The 13,600-nt window shown below is 39.3% G+C and overlaps 3 protein-coding genes across 3 annotated transcripts in view; 1 reads left to right on the top strand and 2 right to left on the bottom strand.

Annotated features, from left to right (window-relative positions):
• Positions 1-27: 27 nt before the first annotated feature.
• Positions 28-5,316, bottom strand: LOC103384456 (transketolase-like). Its single transcript, XM_025059318.1, has 7 exons — positions 5,102-5,316; positions 2,965-3,082; positions 2,251-2,364; positions 2,052-2,149; positions 1,613-1,804; positions 1,308-1,435; positions 28-299 (listed from the first exon to the last, which is right to left on the bottom strand). Exons 1-7 carry the CDS (start codon positions 5,206-5,208, stop codon positions 55-57), a joined length of 1,002 nt encoding a protein of 333 aa, XP_024915086.1. The 5' UTR covers positions 5,209-5,316; the 3' UTR covers positions 28-54.
• A 1,310-nt stretch (positions 5,317-6,626) lies between these two features.
• On the bottom strand, positions 6,627-10,585 carry LOC103384422 (uncharacterized). Its single transcript, XM_008317928.3, has 6 exons — positions 10,136-10,585; positions 8,852-9,024; positions 8,376-8,594; positions 8,139-8,302; positions 7,913-8,045; positions 6,627-7,762 (listed from the first exon to the last, which is right to left on the bottom strand). The coding sequence occupies exons 1-6, from the start codon at positions 10,425-10,427 to the stop codon at positions 7,595-7,597; spliced, it is 1,149 nt and encodes a 382-aa protein (XP_008316150.1). The 5' UTR covers positions 10,428-10,585; the 3' UTR covers positions 6,627-7,594.
• A 620-nt stretch (positions 10,586-11,205) lies between these two features.
• LOC112487595 (cyclin-dependent kinase 17-like) overlaps positions 11,206-13,600 on the top strand; it is a 22,540-nt gene continuing 20,145 nt past the window's right edge. The window contains exon 1 of the mRNA XM_025059265.1: positions 11,206-11,823. The gene's annotated coding sequence lies outside the window, so the exon portion shown is untranslated. The remainder of the gene's footprint in view (positions 11,824-13,600) is intronic.

Genomic DNA, 13,600 nt, shown 5'->3' with positions numbered 1-13,600 from the left:
AGGATGACAACAAATGAATGTAAAAAAGATAATCACTGAAATATTTACAAAGATTTACGTACATAACTGATGACGTCTTTGTTGTGTCACTTTTTTTTTTACCTTGGTTCCTTTTTCATAGCTCGGAGGTGAGGCCATGAGGATCGGGCTAAGGTCTGCAGGTGCTGTATCATTACTGGGTCCTTCAGGGCAAAAGGTCTTGTTCGGGACCTGGATCTGAGCCTGTAAGTCATTCAGGAGTTCCTCCACTTTGTCTTTAGGGATGGGCTTTCCATGCCAGTTGTCCAGATCCTCAATACCTGTAGCCAAGAAGGAAGAAGATTGGGATGTTCAAACAACAAACCAGAATAATCAGTTATAGTTAGTATTAGTTATGGTTTGTACATATCTGTTGTAGGGGTTTTACAGACTAGAGACTAGTACCACTCAGCAATTGACATCTTTAGGTCGACTAGTTGGAGGTTTTGACACCAACAACATGAACACTGCATCCCAAAAAAAAAAAAAAAAAAAAAAAAAAAAAAAAAAAAGTGGAGGGGATGACAGAGCTTACCGTAATTTCTGGACTATAAGCCTCTACTTTTTCCCCCCACATGCTTTGCATCCTGTGACTTAAACAATGCTAATTTATGAATTTTATTTTTATTTTTTACTTTTACTAAATGTAACTGTGACTTAAACAATGCTAATTTATGATTTTTTTTTTAAATTTTTAAATGTAATGGGTGCAGCTTATATTCAGGTGCGCTCAATAGTACGGAAATTACGGTAAATTCCCTGCTCAACTGTTTCTCCCTCACTATCAAACAAGCAGAGGATTATTTCCCGCACCATAAATTCCCCAGAACAAAAACCTGTTTCCCCACTTTCCCTATGGACACGTAGTAACATCACCTGGTTGTATCACAGGGTGGGCACTTTCCATTAATGTGCTTTTGCTGTTTCGGTTTTATCCTGTAGTTTAATTTAATGACTTGACAGCTCCCGACACAACTAACTTTTGGTTTGGTGTGGACCCGTCTCCCCTCACCTCACTTCACCTCTAATCTCACAGCTGTCCTTGGAGGAACAAGACCTCATACTCATGTACAAATTTCCTCTTTGGCAAGCCGAACATTCGGTGTAACTCTTTTGAAAACAGACTTGTTTTCTTCCTAAAATTACGACATTCCTAATGAGCAATACCTTAGTCGAAACTAAACTTTTCAAATGCATCTGCGCTAGTATATGTGCAGCAAATATTGAGAATTTATTAATTTACTCTCTGCTGAAAAATGCCCTTTCCTCTACAATGACCCCCGACTTACCTTTAAGACCTTTGCCCTTAAATGTCTTGGCAACAATGCAAGTTGGTTTCCCCTTGACCTGCTGAGCCTGCCAGAGAGCCTTGCACAGCTCTTCCACGTCGTGTCCATCCACAACATACGTGTTCCACCTGTGACATAACATTCCATTTAACACATGTTAATTGCCTGGAATTACAATGCTGTGCCCTTACAAATACTGTCCTACTGCCTACAAAGTATTGCGCAAGAAGACGGCAAGGTCGAAGATTTTTTTTAGATTTACCAAAGTGTAATAAATAACTTGTTGTGACTTCAGTGACACTGACCCAAAAGCTTCGCAGCGTTTGCGGTAGACCTCCATGTCATGCTTCAGGGGTGCAGCCTCACTCTGACCAAGACGGTTGACGTCCAAGATGGCCACAAGATTGTCCAGGTTGTAGTGAGAAGCAAAGGCCATAGCCTCCCACACGGAGCCTTCTGAACACTCGCCATCACCCAGCATGCAGTACACGCGGTAGCTAAGAAATCATGAAAAACAGGAGTGGGGGAAGAAAAAAAAAGTAAATAAATCTTCTCTGAATGATATTTTTATCTGATGAAGACAGTGATTTGGCATTGGTGATTATCTGGAGTCATCATGATTAATTGCAAATTTTTCTATGGTTTCTCAAATCCTAAAGTATAATATCAGGAATAAGCAAAAATTTCGATTGAGTTTATCAATACATTTTTGAGAAGGAAAAAAAAAACAAAACAAAAACATACCTGGATTTGTCGAAGTTTTTGCCAGTGTACGCCATTCCGCAGGCCGCCCCAAGACCCTGTCCTAGAGAGCCTGTAGCCACGTCGACAAATTCTAGTTTCTGGTGGTAGGGGAAAAGGGTGCATAAGATAAAGTGAATTCATATGATTTTTATTTACAAAAAAAAAAAATTTTTAAGAAAATAAATAAATATAGACTCACTGGGGTAGGGTGTCCCTCTAGATCGCAGTCAATCTTGCGGAGATTAAGGAGATCGGATTCCTTTACATAACCTACTTCAGCCCAGGCAGCGTACAGAACAGGTGCAGCATGGCCCTGCAAACAAAAGGTTAAGACCAGACAATTGAATTTTGTTCATTAGAGTTTCTGTTTGGGTGACTGTCAACATCTCCTTACACCTCTGACTGTTTGGGTGACTGTCAACATCTCCTTACTCCTTTGCCCGTTTGAAAACCATTCTAAGAGAAGGTATGCTTTTGCATTATTACGATATCTCAGCAGGAGGGGAACTGCTTTAGTGACAGCGCCACATGTTTCCGAAGGCTCGTAATCACAAGTTGTCCAATTTTCCCCAAGTAGCCCCATCATAGTGTTCCAAGCATGCATTAGCTAACTAACTTTGGAATCTGCCAACCCGTAAAGCTGCCTCTTGGCAAGCTTGTGTGGAATTTCTAATATTAACCTGAAATAACTATCACTATCGATAAGTCTGTTCTTCGCCAATGCTAAACTAGACTAAGGTAACACTGCTAATGCCATCATTCTAGCTTCTTCTCTGAATGCAGTCCTTCATCAGAACGGTAATAACTGCAGACGAAATTACAAACAGGGTGTAAACCCTAATGACATACATAGGACGAAATACTTATCTGAAATGACTCATTTTATAAAACTTAGTGCAATAGGTTTGCTGACCTTTGAGAGAACGAAGCGGTCATTGCACTGGTTGCGTGGATCACCGGTTTTATAGCGCATGGTGTGAAAGAAGAGCACAGACATGAGCTCGGCTGCACTGCAACATGATGTTGGATGACTGCGAATGGAGTATAAAAGAAAGATAGTCAATTCCTGCTTGAACATTAAGACGAATAAGATGGATCACAAAATCCCACACAGTGCATGCGTAGGTTTCTACAACCAAAAATACACATCCAAAACCATTGGGTGGATACAAACAAAATAAAAATAAAATAAAAATTAGTCCACTTTTCTTGAATAACTGGATTGAGAAAATATTGATTAGTTCAGGGGTTTTCAGCCAACTTTGATCAAGGAAGTAGATGATATGAAGCAACTGCTGCTCAGTAGAACAGTGTGTTGACATTCAGTTTTTTTTTTTTTTGTCTTCCTGGTTAGTCCGAGTCATTGTGTCATTCATTGTAAATGACTGAAGTCTGGATATATTTGGGAATTCAGCAGTAGAACGAGTGTTGTGTGCATCTCTGGCTTCAGCCTCGACCTTTCTTCATTCTTACTCTATAGATAGAAAGTTGCACTATAAGGATATATAAAGTTCCACTAGCCCAATCACAATCCACTGGTTGAAAACCCCTGAATTGAGACATCACACATGTTGCACAGGTTATTTCCACACTCATGTTGTTGTAAAAAAAACCTCAAGGGCCTAAGTGGAAAAACATGTTAGCCAATTCTAAAAGCCATGTCAGTGTTCACTTCAATGTGTTTTTAATCACTTTATCTTGACACAAAATGTCAGCCATGCTGGGAACATACAATGTTTTAATTAAACAATGTTCTCAATGCATTGGTTACCCCTTGTTCTTTGATTGTGGAACTTGCTTGTCAAATCGTAGATGAAACGAAAACAACCAGTTAATGCAACGATCAAATCTTGCGAAGGTGAAAATATTTGTCAGAGAAAATAATCATTTTCTTGATGTCAACATTAATACAAACAGAATACAGACAGGTGAAGCGGGGCAAAAACCAATTATATATATATATATATATATATATATAGAGAGAGAGAGAGAGAGAGAGAGAGAGAGAGAGAGAAAGAGAGAGAAAGAGAAAGAGATGTCTGTCTGTCTATCTACTGTATCTATTCATCTATCTATCTATGTATCTATAGTTAACATGATGTAATGCATTAGAATAATTTTTTTGTATCAATTTACTTGGTGTGAAACCTGGGTCAAATTGACAAAATACGACGCCTTTTATGCTAGCAGGAATTTAAGAAAGACTAACCCGATTATCTTTTTCGACAGTTGTGTAACTTTTATCTGTTGCCACCTAATCAAAGTGTATTGATTTGTTCACCCACCACTGTCTCGCAGACAAAGAGACTAATGACTTGCAGTTTTTTTTTTTCTAACTACATATACGCCGTTTCATGTCGACAGCTGTAGAACAGCGATTTACGTCTTATATACAGTATAAAAAAAAACGGCCTAACCTCAGGATTCAATTTTTTACAAATGCAGCCTAACGTAAAACTGTATATTTGAAACGTATCCTTGCTGCCAAATTGCTGCACCCAACAGAGTAACAACGTACCGCGTTTAGAGTCATTGCATTGATATAATTTCTGGTGATAAACTTGGGTTAATAAATACAGATAAATTAACCATGGTGGTTCAACATGTTGTCAATGATACGGTCAGTTAAAGACGTCTACACGTTGAATAAAGTTTGTACGGAAAGGAAAAGAGGTTTTACAATTACGATGTAAAATACTACAAATTACTTATTCCATAACGTTATTTCACCACCATAAAAGAAATATTTACATTTACAGAGTATTATATATACGTTAGTGTATTGTTGTACTAAAGCATTAGTCAAATTTCCTCTAAGTTGATCAGGTCAGGTGGTTCACGTTAAGTTCGATGTGCTACGTGCTACCGATTATATTGCAGCACGTGTGCCCAGGCCGCATACGGACGACACAAGTCAGGCACCATAGTTTTGCAACTTAAAAAACGTAACAGAGTCACACCCATAGTACGAAAGTAAATTAAACATTTCCGAAATATAGGTTTTGTCTTTTCTTGTCCTCAATAACTACTAGTTTTGTATTCAAACTGACCCGGAGTTGGATGCGCATGTCGCCTTGATGGACTTGATCCTGAGCTTGTTCGCGATATCTCTGAGACCCTGCAGGGTTTTCTCGTCAGGTTTGTGGTAGCTTGACATTGCTGTGTTATTATTTTTAAAACGCTGAGAAGTTGAAATGAACAAGCCTCTGAGACAGACAGCTTCCCGGTGGTCGGAGTTCGTCAGTGGGAGGAAAGGGAACTTGTGAGTTAATCATTTATGCGTTAAATATCATCCAGTGATTGGTGGACTACTCATGACGTAGTGGTCCGTTGCACGTTGTCCACGCACGTAGGTGCCCTCATTGACTGCCTGCAAGCGCGTCAACGTCGTCGCCATATTGGAATGGTTCAGAGAAGCTTAAAGAAGCGGACTTTGGTCTTAATGCTTAGATTTTTCCCGAGTCTAACTGCCTCACGATTTATCTGACAAAACAGAGCTATAGAGGCTGACTTGGCTCAAGTCGTAGAAGTAGCTTTTATTTGGAACAACAATAACAACAGTTTATTTTTGTTTTTTTTTTACCGTAATTTAAGTAGTTTTAAAACATAACCACTCAACATTTACTTTTAAACAGTTACACACATACATAATAAGAACATGAAGGAAATGTTTTATGATTTCATACAGACAGGCTAAAATTACAATGTTGACCTTTTCAGACACTACTGATGTTTTATGAGCTTGCAGTAAAATACTGAGAAAGGGGGGTTATTTAAGGCAATTGGAAACCCCTGGCTCACATGCCACAGTGACGTTTAAATACTGATGTTTTATGAGCTTGCAGTAAAGCAATGGAGAAAAGGGGGTTTATTTAAGGCAACTGGCAACCCCTGGCTCACATGCCACAATGACGTTTAAAATTTGATTTAAGACAGTTTCACTGTCCGATTGTTTTCTCTTTTTTTAGTAAGACCTGCTGTCTTTCATCGAACACCTCAATCCTAAATTTAGCAATAATAACATTCATTTTATCACAACAAAGATACATAGATAGATAGACAGCAATTTATTTATCCCTCGGGAGTTCCCTTTGTGAAATTTAGGCTCCAGCAGCAGTACAGTACTAAAACAACAGTAAAAAGACACAAATAGGTAACATACAACAAAATAAAAACACAGGTAGCAGCACACTGTCAATGAAAATGGGAAACTGAACAGTAGAAGTAGATAGATAGTGTTAGTAGTATTAGTAGATCAGTAGGTAATAAATAGATAAAACTTTATTCATCCCTTGCAAGTTCCCTTAACTTAAGCAGCAGTTCAGGACTATAAGCACACAAGAATAAAACAAGAACAAGACAAATAGATAACTTTGGAGTATTCAATGAATCCCTTTTAAAACAGGATTCGATTGATTGATGTGGGAATCAACCACATGGTTGTTTTTGGTTATTTTTCTACATTCCCATTTTTTTTTGAGTAATAATGACGACTGCACTTGCAAAACTCTTCGCCTGTACCACCATGTATCATGTTGTCATTTGGGTTAATCAACTCACAAAGTTAATGTTTAATATCTTTTAAAGTTTTAATGAGAAAGACAGTAATAAGGTCTGAAGTTTGAAGCCTTTAATATGATGTCAAATATGCCCTACATATATCCGTGTCTTTAATAAACATGATTGTAATTTTCACAACAATATGAGGTATTAAAATAAGATGAATAACAATCGGACTGTTGACCATGAACCTAGAGAAGAGGAATCATCTGCTGCTACTCTCCTGGACAGTGTCCAGGTTAATATCCAGCTACAGTAGAATAACACACTGGGTTCATTTGCATTATCATTTTCTTTAGCTGCCAAGCATCAGAATCTGATGGACTTGTATATCTTTGTAGAAATGGTCAGTGATATGACTTCATGATCTCTAGACCTGCAACCAGCTTGCTATCTGCAATTAGGGATGTCTGATATTATCGGTCTGTATCTGTAGGAATAATTTAGTTTTTTTCCTCTGATAATGAAACCCCAATAACACAATGTGGGTTTTGCCAAATCAGGTGTGCCCTAAAAATAATTTTGGGGATAAATGGCTGTACGTGAAAGTCACTAGATGGCAGCATCGTAGCTTATTTAATTAATCTACTTTAATAATCAGAGGATTGTGTGCAGAATGCTGGTCCCAGCAACTCATGCAGTGGTTTGTATAGATAAATAAATTCATATTACCAGACCTTTATCGGTATTGGTCAATATCATGTCAAATTTGATCGGAAGTGTTTGGACATATCGGATATCGGCAAAAAGGTAATATCAATTGAACTATATTGATCCCATATTTGGGAAATTCTTGTGTTAACAGCAGATATGCATGAGGTTCCTCTGGGAATCAAACCCAAGACTCTGCTCTCTACCTCCGAGGCAGGTGTGCTATTCGCTACACTATTGAACCGAATCAGACATCCCTATCTCCAATCTCTTCCGACCATCTACTCTCTTCTGGTAGTAGCACAGTATTTTTATGTTTGGTCTTAGTCTGCCTACTGCTGAAGAGTCCTCTCATAGTTCTCCAGGCAGATGTGGACTCTCTCTGTGAAATAGTGTGGGTCAGATATTGCTTTCAGAAGGTCTGTCTGGACCAGTGTGAGGTCATACAGCTCAGATGTGCTGGCCAGACGGATCTGATCTCCATCCGGATCCAAAAAGACCTGAGAAAAACAAGAAAGTGAAACATTGGGGGTTCGCATGAAAGTAACCAAGTTAGCCACAGATTTTTAACTTAATACAAACAGATAATCAGGATTTTAAAAAGTAACAATGTTACAATGCTTGGAGTGCTACAAGCGACTTTGCTGTACCCTGGGCTGAACAATGGTGTCCTCGTCCTTCTGTCGTATATTGTCATCAATAAAAATGTGCTGAACCGTCTTGTCAAAGGGATTGATCCACATGGGCTTTCCGCCACAGGTGGAGAACTTATTCTGAGCCCACCTGGAAAAGACGTACTGGTAAAGACTAGGTCTAGGTACAAGACAGGCAAAAGAAAATACTTAAAATGAACTTAATTTGTTGTGTGGTACATACCAGTCAAAGTGATCCTGAAAGCCTGCCAGACCTTGAACTGAGCTGAGGTAGTTATACAATCCACGTTCTCCGTCTACAGTTGTAGAAACTTGGTGTTGACCTTGACTCAGGACCATTTTCTTTTTGCCGCAGCGGATTTTTCCTGGGTTCATGTTGACAGTCAACTGAAATAAGAAAAAAAAAACTCAGTGAAACAGATCACACTTTGAGTCTCACAACTGTGGACTCCCTGGTTACCTTCAGATCAATCAGATCGGGGAACAGTGGATGAGCTCCTTCATTTAAAGCTCTGTTCATAACTCTCAGCACCCTCTGCAAGTCGGTTCCAAATGTACGGAACACAATAGAAAAGTCCCTATTTTCCTGTCGCAGGTCTTTGAGGAGCTGGAAGAAGGAAGGAACAATCCAGTGATACAGTCGTCCATCCTCTCCTCTGGAGGACAGCTCTCGGTCTGCCTGAAGAACAGATGGTCAAACATTGAGCAAAAACTACTTTGTTACGGAGAACACAAAATCAGACCATACATTCTTGACATTAACAAGCGTTAACATATTGATGTCACCCAGACGCCTCATCATTAAAACTGTAGTCACTGCAGGGCAGCGTTAACATATTGATGTCACCCAGACATTAAAATTGTAGTCACTGCAGGGTCAAGATCCATATTTCAGACCAGAGGTTTAATTTTAATCATAGAGATACTATGTTTTACCTTCACACCCTCGGGCCACAGCAGCAGGTCCAGATGTTCATCCAGGTATTTTCGAAAACGTCTTCCCGGCCCAGAGGTGAAAGCAGGAGTTCGTCCAAACTGAGAGTAGTAACTCACAGCCTCTCCTGAGGGTGGGAGCAGGGAGGGAGAGTCACTCAGCCATTCCCATTTTCCTAAGGACAAAGGAAAACAACAGATCTGTAAACATCATATTAGTTCATATGTTTTCTGAAGCATTTTTATGGTCATTTTTCTGCCCTTTATTTAGATCAGGGTGTCAAACTCAAATTCACAGTGGGCCAAAAGTAAAAACTGGGATGAAGTCACAGGCCAAATTAATTTTTTTTTATGAAAAATTGATGGCAATTGTGCATGTTTTCCCTTCTCTCCAGATATGTTGTTACATTTTTTTCATATGGAAACAAACTTTAGGTTAGCGTAAACATTAGATCCTGAACAACCAAAGCTTAATATTATAAACATATGAAATTAAATTTGAAATAAGTCAAATTTATTTCATATATATATTTATATCAATGGCATTTGTTTCTTATATGTCTCTCTCTATCTCTAGCCCTTTGAGTTCCTTTTTTATGTAAATCTTTTTTCACAGGCCAACAAAAAGAACAACCAAACATGTATGTGCTATAATGTTGTGCATACATCGCTGATACTACAAATCCCACCAATATATAATGGCTATATAATGGCTGGCCAGCTTTAATACACATTTTAATATGATCTTGCAGCCCTATTAAAATTATACCAGGGGCCAGATTTGGCCCGCGGGCCTGAGTTTGACACCTGTGATTTAGATAAAATGTGTAACGTGAACTATAACCATTGATATTATCCAAAACAATACTTCATGGCATTATTCAACAAATGCTGCATCCCAGAAAACTAGGATTACCTCAAAGAAAATTCTTAAATGTTTCACAGTTACAGGACTGGACTTGTATTAAATTCGGGTTAAATGTAGCATTATAATATATAACAATAGAAAATGTATGAAAATGTTATATAAAACAAACACCTGAATATTAATATATGTCTAAAAATATAATATGTATTCACCTGCCTACAGTTATGTCGGGTGAATCGTACTGACTCGTAAATTCCTTGTATTAACTTAAAGTTTAAGATAATGTATACAGGAAATACAACCATAATCTCTGACTATATTGAACACATCGTCAAAAAAAAGGTTCTGCCTTCATAGGACTAGACTTGGTGTTACAGAGACATCAGTGAGTAAACATATAAACACACATTAGTTTTTACCGTGTTTGTTTATCTTTCCCCAGGTGACGGTTGTAAGGAAATAATCCAGAGCAGCTATTGTTCCTTGACAAGTCACTGCGTCAGAGACCAGAATTGTACTGTTCAGGTCCACATGAAGGACGGTTCTTTTATTCAGTTCCTGGTTTGGGGTCGTAAATCCAGGCTGACAACCGGTGGAAACTGTCACTGAGGCAGTTTGTAATCTTCCTAAATCCGAAGCCGGTAATGTACTGCTGTTTACACCTTCGTCGTGTTTACTAATGAGACTGTTACTGCCGCCAAAGTCCGCCATGCTACAGGAAAAGAATTAGAGAGAAAACTGTACCAAGATCATCATTTGATGTCAGATTTAAAGTTAAGGTTCTTTGACTTCGAATGGGAAACGCGGTTTAATCTGCGCATGTGCGGCTTTGTATCTACTTCCTGTTTTGCTTCCCTTGTACCTTTACGTCCCAAGGGTCAGCACACAAAATAAACTGTTTAAAAACTGGAAATAAGTAGAATAATTCAATTTTAAGATTGTACATTTATTTAGAGTTTGTCTGATTAATTGAAAATAAGACTTGTAGTCATATTCTATATAAGTAATATAGAATTTACACAAAGATACACAGTGCAGTAGAAACATGTAAACATGTACAGACACACCCCTCTACTTTACCAGTACCCTGTACCCAGGTATATCACATAATATGCCTAGCCATAACTGTAAAAAAATATGATGCCATATTAATCAATATAAAAAAATAAATTCGCTTTTACTGAGACAAACACATTCCTGCCAAAAAGTTTCAATATATTTTAAAAATTGATCACATGGCCAGGAAGTGGTGTTTTGTAACTGGATGCTTATATATATATATACACACACATATATGTACACAAGTAACACAAGTAATGTACACTAAATGTGTAATTGTGAGCACAAAGACAAGTGGCTGCTACATTTGCATGCATTTCTGAGAGATTAAGGCAGGGATACAAAGTCCCAAACTTCCAATGTGATCTTTAAACACCCAAGAACACATAATATCAACATTACCACCACTTTATCACCAGTTTTATCAATTGGGCAATTAAGGTCACAGTTAGTGTCATAGATTTCAATGCATTGGGATAAAATATGTTAACAATCTTAAAAGTACTGGAATCTTTAAATAATAATAGTCAACAAGAAATCTGTACCTATTTTGTGACCTAAAATTCCATAGTTTGGTTTCAGCGCCAGTCTGTCGGAATGACTGGACTAGACTGGCCCGCGCACACGCCCCTAATGCGGTGTTTTCCGGGATCACGCCATCGCGGCTTTCCCTTGGAATCTCTGAGCAGGAGCAGCAGCGGCCGCATTCACAGACATGGCTGATCAGCAACAACAAACAGGACGGTGCAGCCGCAGTAGTGCCAGTAGCAGTAACAGCAACAACAGCCCCTGATGCGGATGAACTAACAGAAAAAAGCCAAAGAAAACGCACCTTGGAATTTACCAACTAAACATGGAACTACAGTGGCGCGAAGAAGACGCGATACAGCGCCAGGAACGCGTTTAGAGGGAGAAAACAGACATTTGTTAAATGAAAGTGGACGGTAGAGTTTTTGCAAGTGACGCAGTGGATCATCAGCAGCAGCTGCCGCAGCAGGAGCTGTGGATTAACGGGGACAATAGTTTCTTGGAGCACGAACACGAGCTGGTGAGTGTGTCTTCACTTTGAGACGTACTTACATCAGTTCGTCTCCCTACACCTGACACTGCAGGTTGACCAAAACACGCACACGTACACGTACATTCCTGTTCACACGTTTCAAGCAGGGATTGATTTTATTGAAAATGTAAAAGCAGCTTTTGTCTAAAGAGTATTTAACTTGAATAAAAACACACAGAGAGCTGATTCGAGTTCGGTCCTCTTTCTGAATCACAGTCCTTGGACCGTGCTACAGGACGCTCTGTAACTTTTCTAGACTGCTTCCTGCTACTCCCTCCGCCTACCGGACACGCGTCTCAGGAAAACACGGGGAGGGGAGCAAGGAGAAGGCCTGAGGTGGAGGTGGAGGTGGAAGCTGCGGGAGGTGGACGTCCGGTGCTTTACAGGCGGGCGGTTTCTCCACACTCACCTCAGCCACGACACCATGACTGGGTTTGATTTCGGAAGGAAGTAGGGATGCGGCAGTGTCGGGAAGACCAAGTAAGGATCCTAATTTGGGACAGCGCCACGTAACGAGTTGGATGTTGGAGGTTATCTGAACTGAATCCTCACCCAGTAATCAGAATAACGAATATAAAAGGTGCATGCTAAGATTTGTTTTAGTACAAATATGTGTAATTTGCCCTTTACAAATGAAAACCTTACAACTAAGCACTAGGTTAGGCTTGAGCAGCAACACAGCCATGAAAAACAGCATCACGTTTTCAATGTTTTCAATTCAGTATGTGTTCCTTACATCATCTTAGTCTGCATTACATTCCTCTGAATTATTGATGTCCCTCTGTGTGTGTTGTCCAGATTTAGGATCACCAACATTCCCTAAGTCAATGGAATTTTGAATTGTTAAGCTTATACCATCACTGCTTAGTTGCAGTTATTTTTTAAAAAAAAAACAACTACAACTTCACGTTTTTTTTGACAAAAATGTTATACAGTAAAGCTCAGTGGTAGTGCTGTATGCAGTATTTTAAAGCAGTCGGTCAAGTAGATACATTTCCATTGACCTAGTGCACCATATATTAAAATCAATGTTGTTTTCACACCCCCCTGAGGAACCCCCCCAAACCAAAAAAAAAAAAAAAAAAAAAAAAAAAAACACCCAGAAATTAAAAAGCTGTGGGAAAAGGAGATTTCTCTACATGAGCATCTTAATGAAGCATTTCATTCACAGTCAGACCTCTGCCAACTTTCACCAAAATTATATATTTATTAGGACTGTTATAATAAAAGTGTAAATTTTATCTTTAACGTACGTAAACACGTGGGTCTCCAGGCTTCTGCTGTCCTGTCTCCAGGTTTCTGAAGCCCACACTTTTGACACACTAGACAGGAGCACAGAGCAGTATGCAGAATGAGAAATGGCAAATGACTATGCTGAGGGCACGCACACACACCGACAGCGCATATCGGGGGGGTGGGCGCAGATTATTTTTTCTCACTTGTGAGCAGTGTAGTCGACCTAGTAATTTGTGGTTATTACAACTACAATCAGAGAACTAGCCAATTTGACATAATCATGTAGTCGGCCAATTGCAGCTGGCACGTGGGGAAAGCTCTGTTTCTGCTGCCTGCCCCGCTAGGGTCTTTGCAACAAAACGTCCGTGCCCTCGGTCACTTAAAAGAGCACTGGAGATGCAAACGAAATCGCAGGCATTTGGTCTTTTTGAAGCCACCACAATCTCGAACTAGAAGAGCCTTCTTCTGGTGTCCATGGGCTCTGTCTTGTGTCTGTCTACCACACCACATGTATGTATGGCATATATAT

This window comes from Cynoglossus semilaevis, chromosome 10 (assembly GCF_000523025.1).
Source record: "Cynoglossus semilaevis isolate Cse_v1.0 chromosome 10, Cse_v1.0, whole genome shotgun sequence".
Classification (NCBI taxonomy): Eukaryota; Metazoa; Chordata; class Actinopteri; order Pleuronectiformes; family Cynoglossidae; genus Cynoglossus; species Cynoglossus semilaevis.
This window is presented reverse-complemented; position numbering and strand designations above follow the sequence as displayed.

Excerpts from the sequence above, each read along its gene's own strand:
- LOC103384456 (XM_025059318.1), bottom strand. The coding sequence starts at position 5,208 with ATGTCAAGCTACCACAAACCTGACGAGAAAACCCTGCAGGGTCTCAGA. Across the intron at positions 3,083-5,101 it reads ACATGCGCATCCAACTCCGG|TCATCCAACATCATGTTGCA; the intron begins GTCAGTTTGAAT and ends CTCCATTCGCAG. Across the intron at positions 1,436-1,612 it reads AAACGCTGCGAAGCTTTTGG|GTGGAACACGTATGTTGTGG; the intron begins GTCAGTGTCACT and ends GTTATGTCACAG.
- LOC103384422 (XM_008317928.3), bottom strand. The coding sequence starts at position 10,427 with ATGGCGGACTTTGGCGGCAGTAACAGTCTCATTAGTAAACACGACGAA. Across the intron at positions 8,046-8,138 it reads TTTCAGGATCACTTTGACTG|GTGGGCTCAGAATAAGTTCT; the intron begins GTATGTACCACA and ends CGTCTTTTCCAG. Across the intron at positions 7,763-7,912 it reads ACACCATTGTTCAGCCCAGG|GTCTTTTTGGATCCGGATGG; the intron begins GTACAGCAAAGT and ends TGTTTTTCTCAG.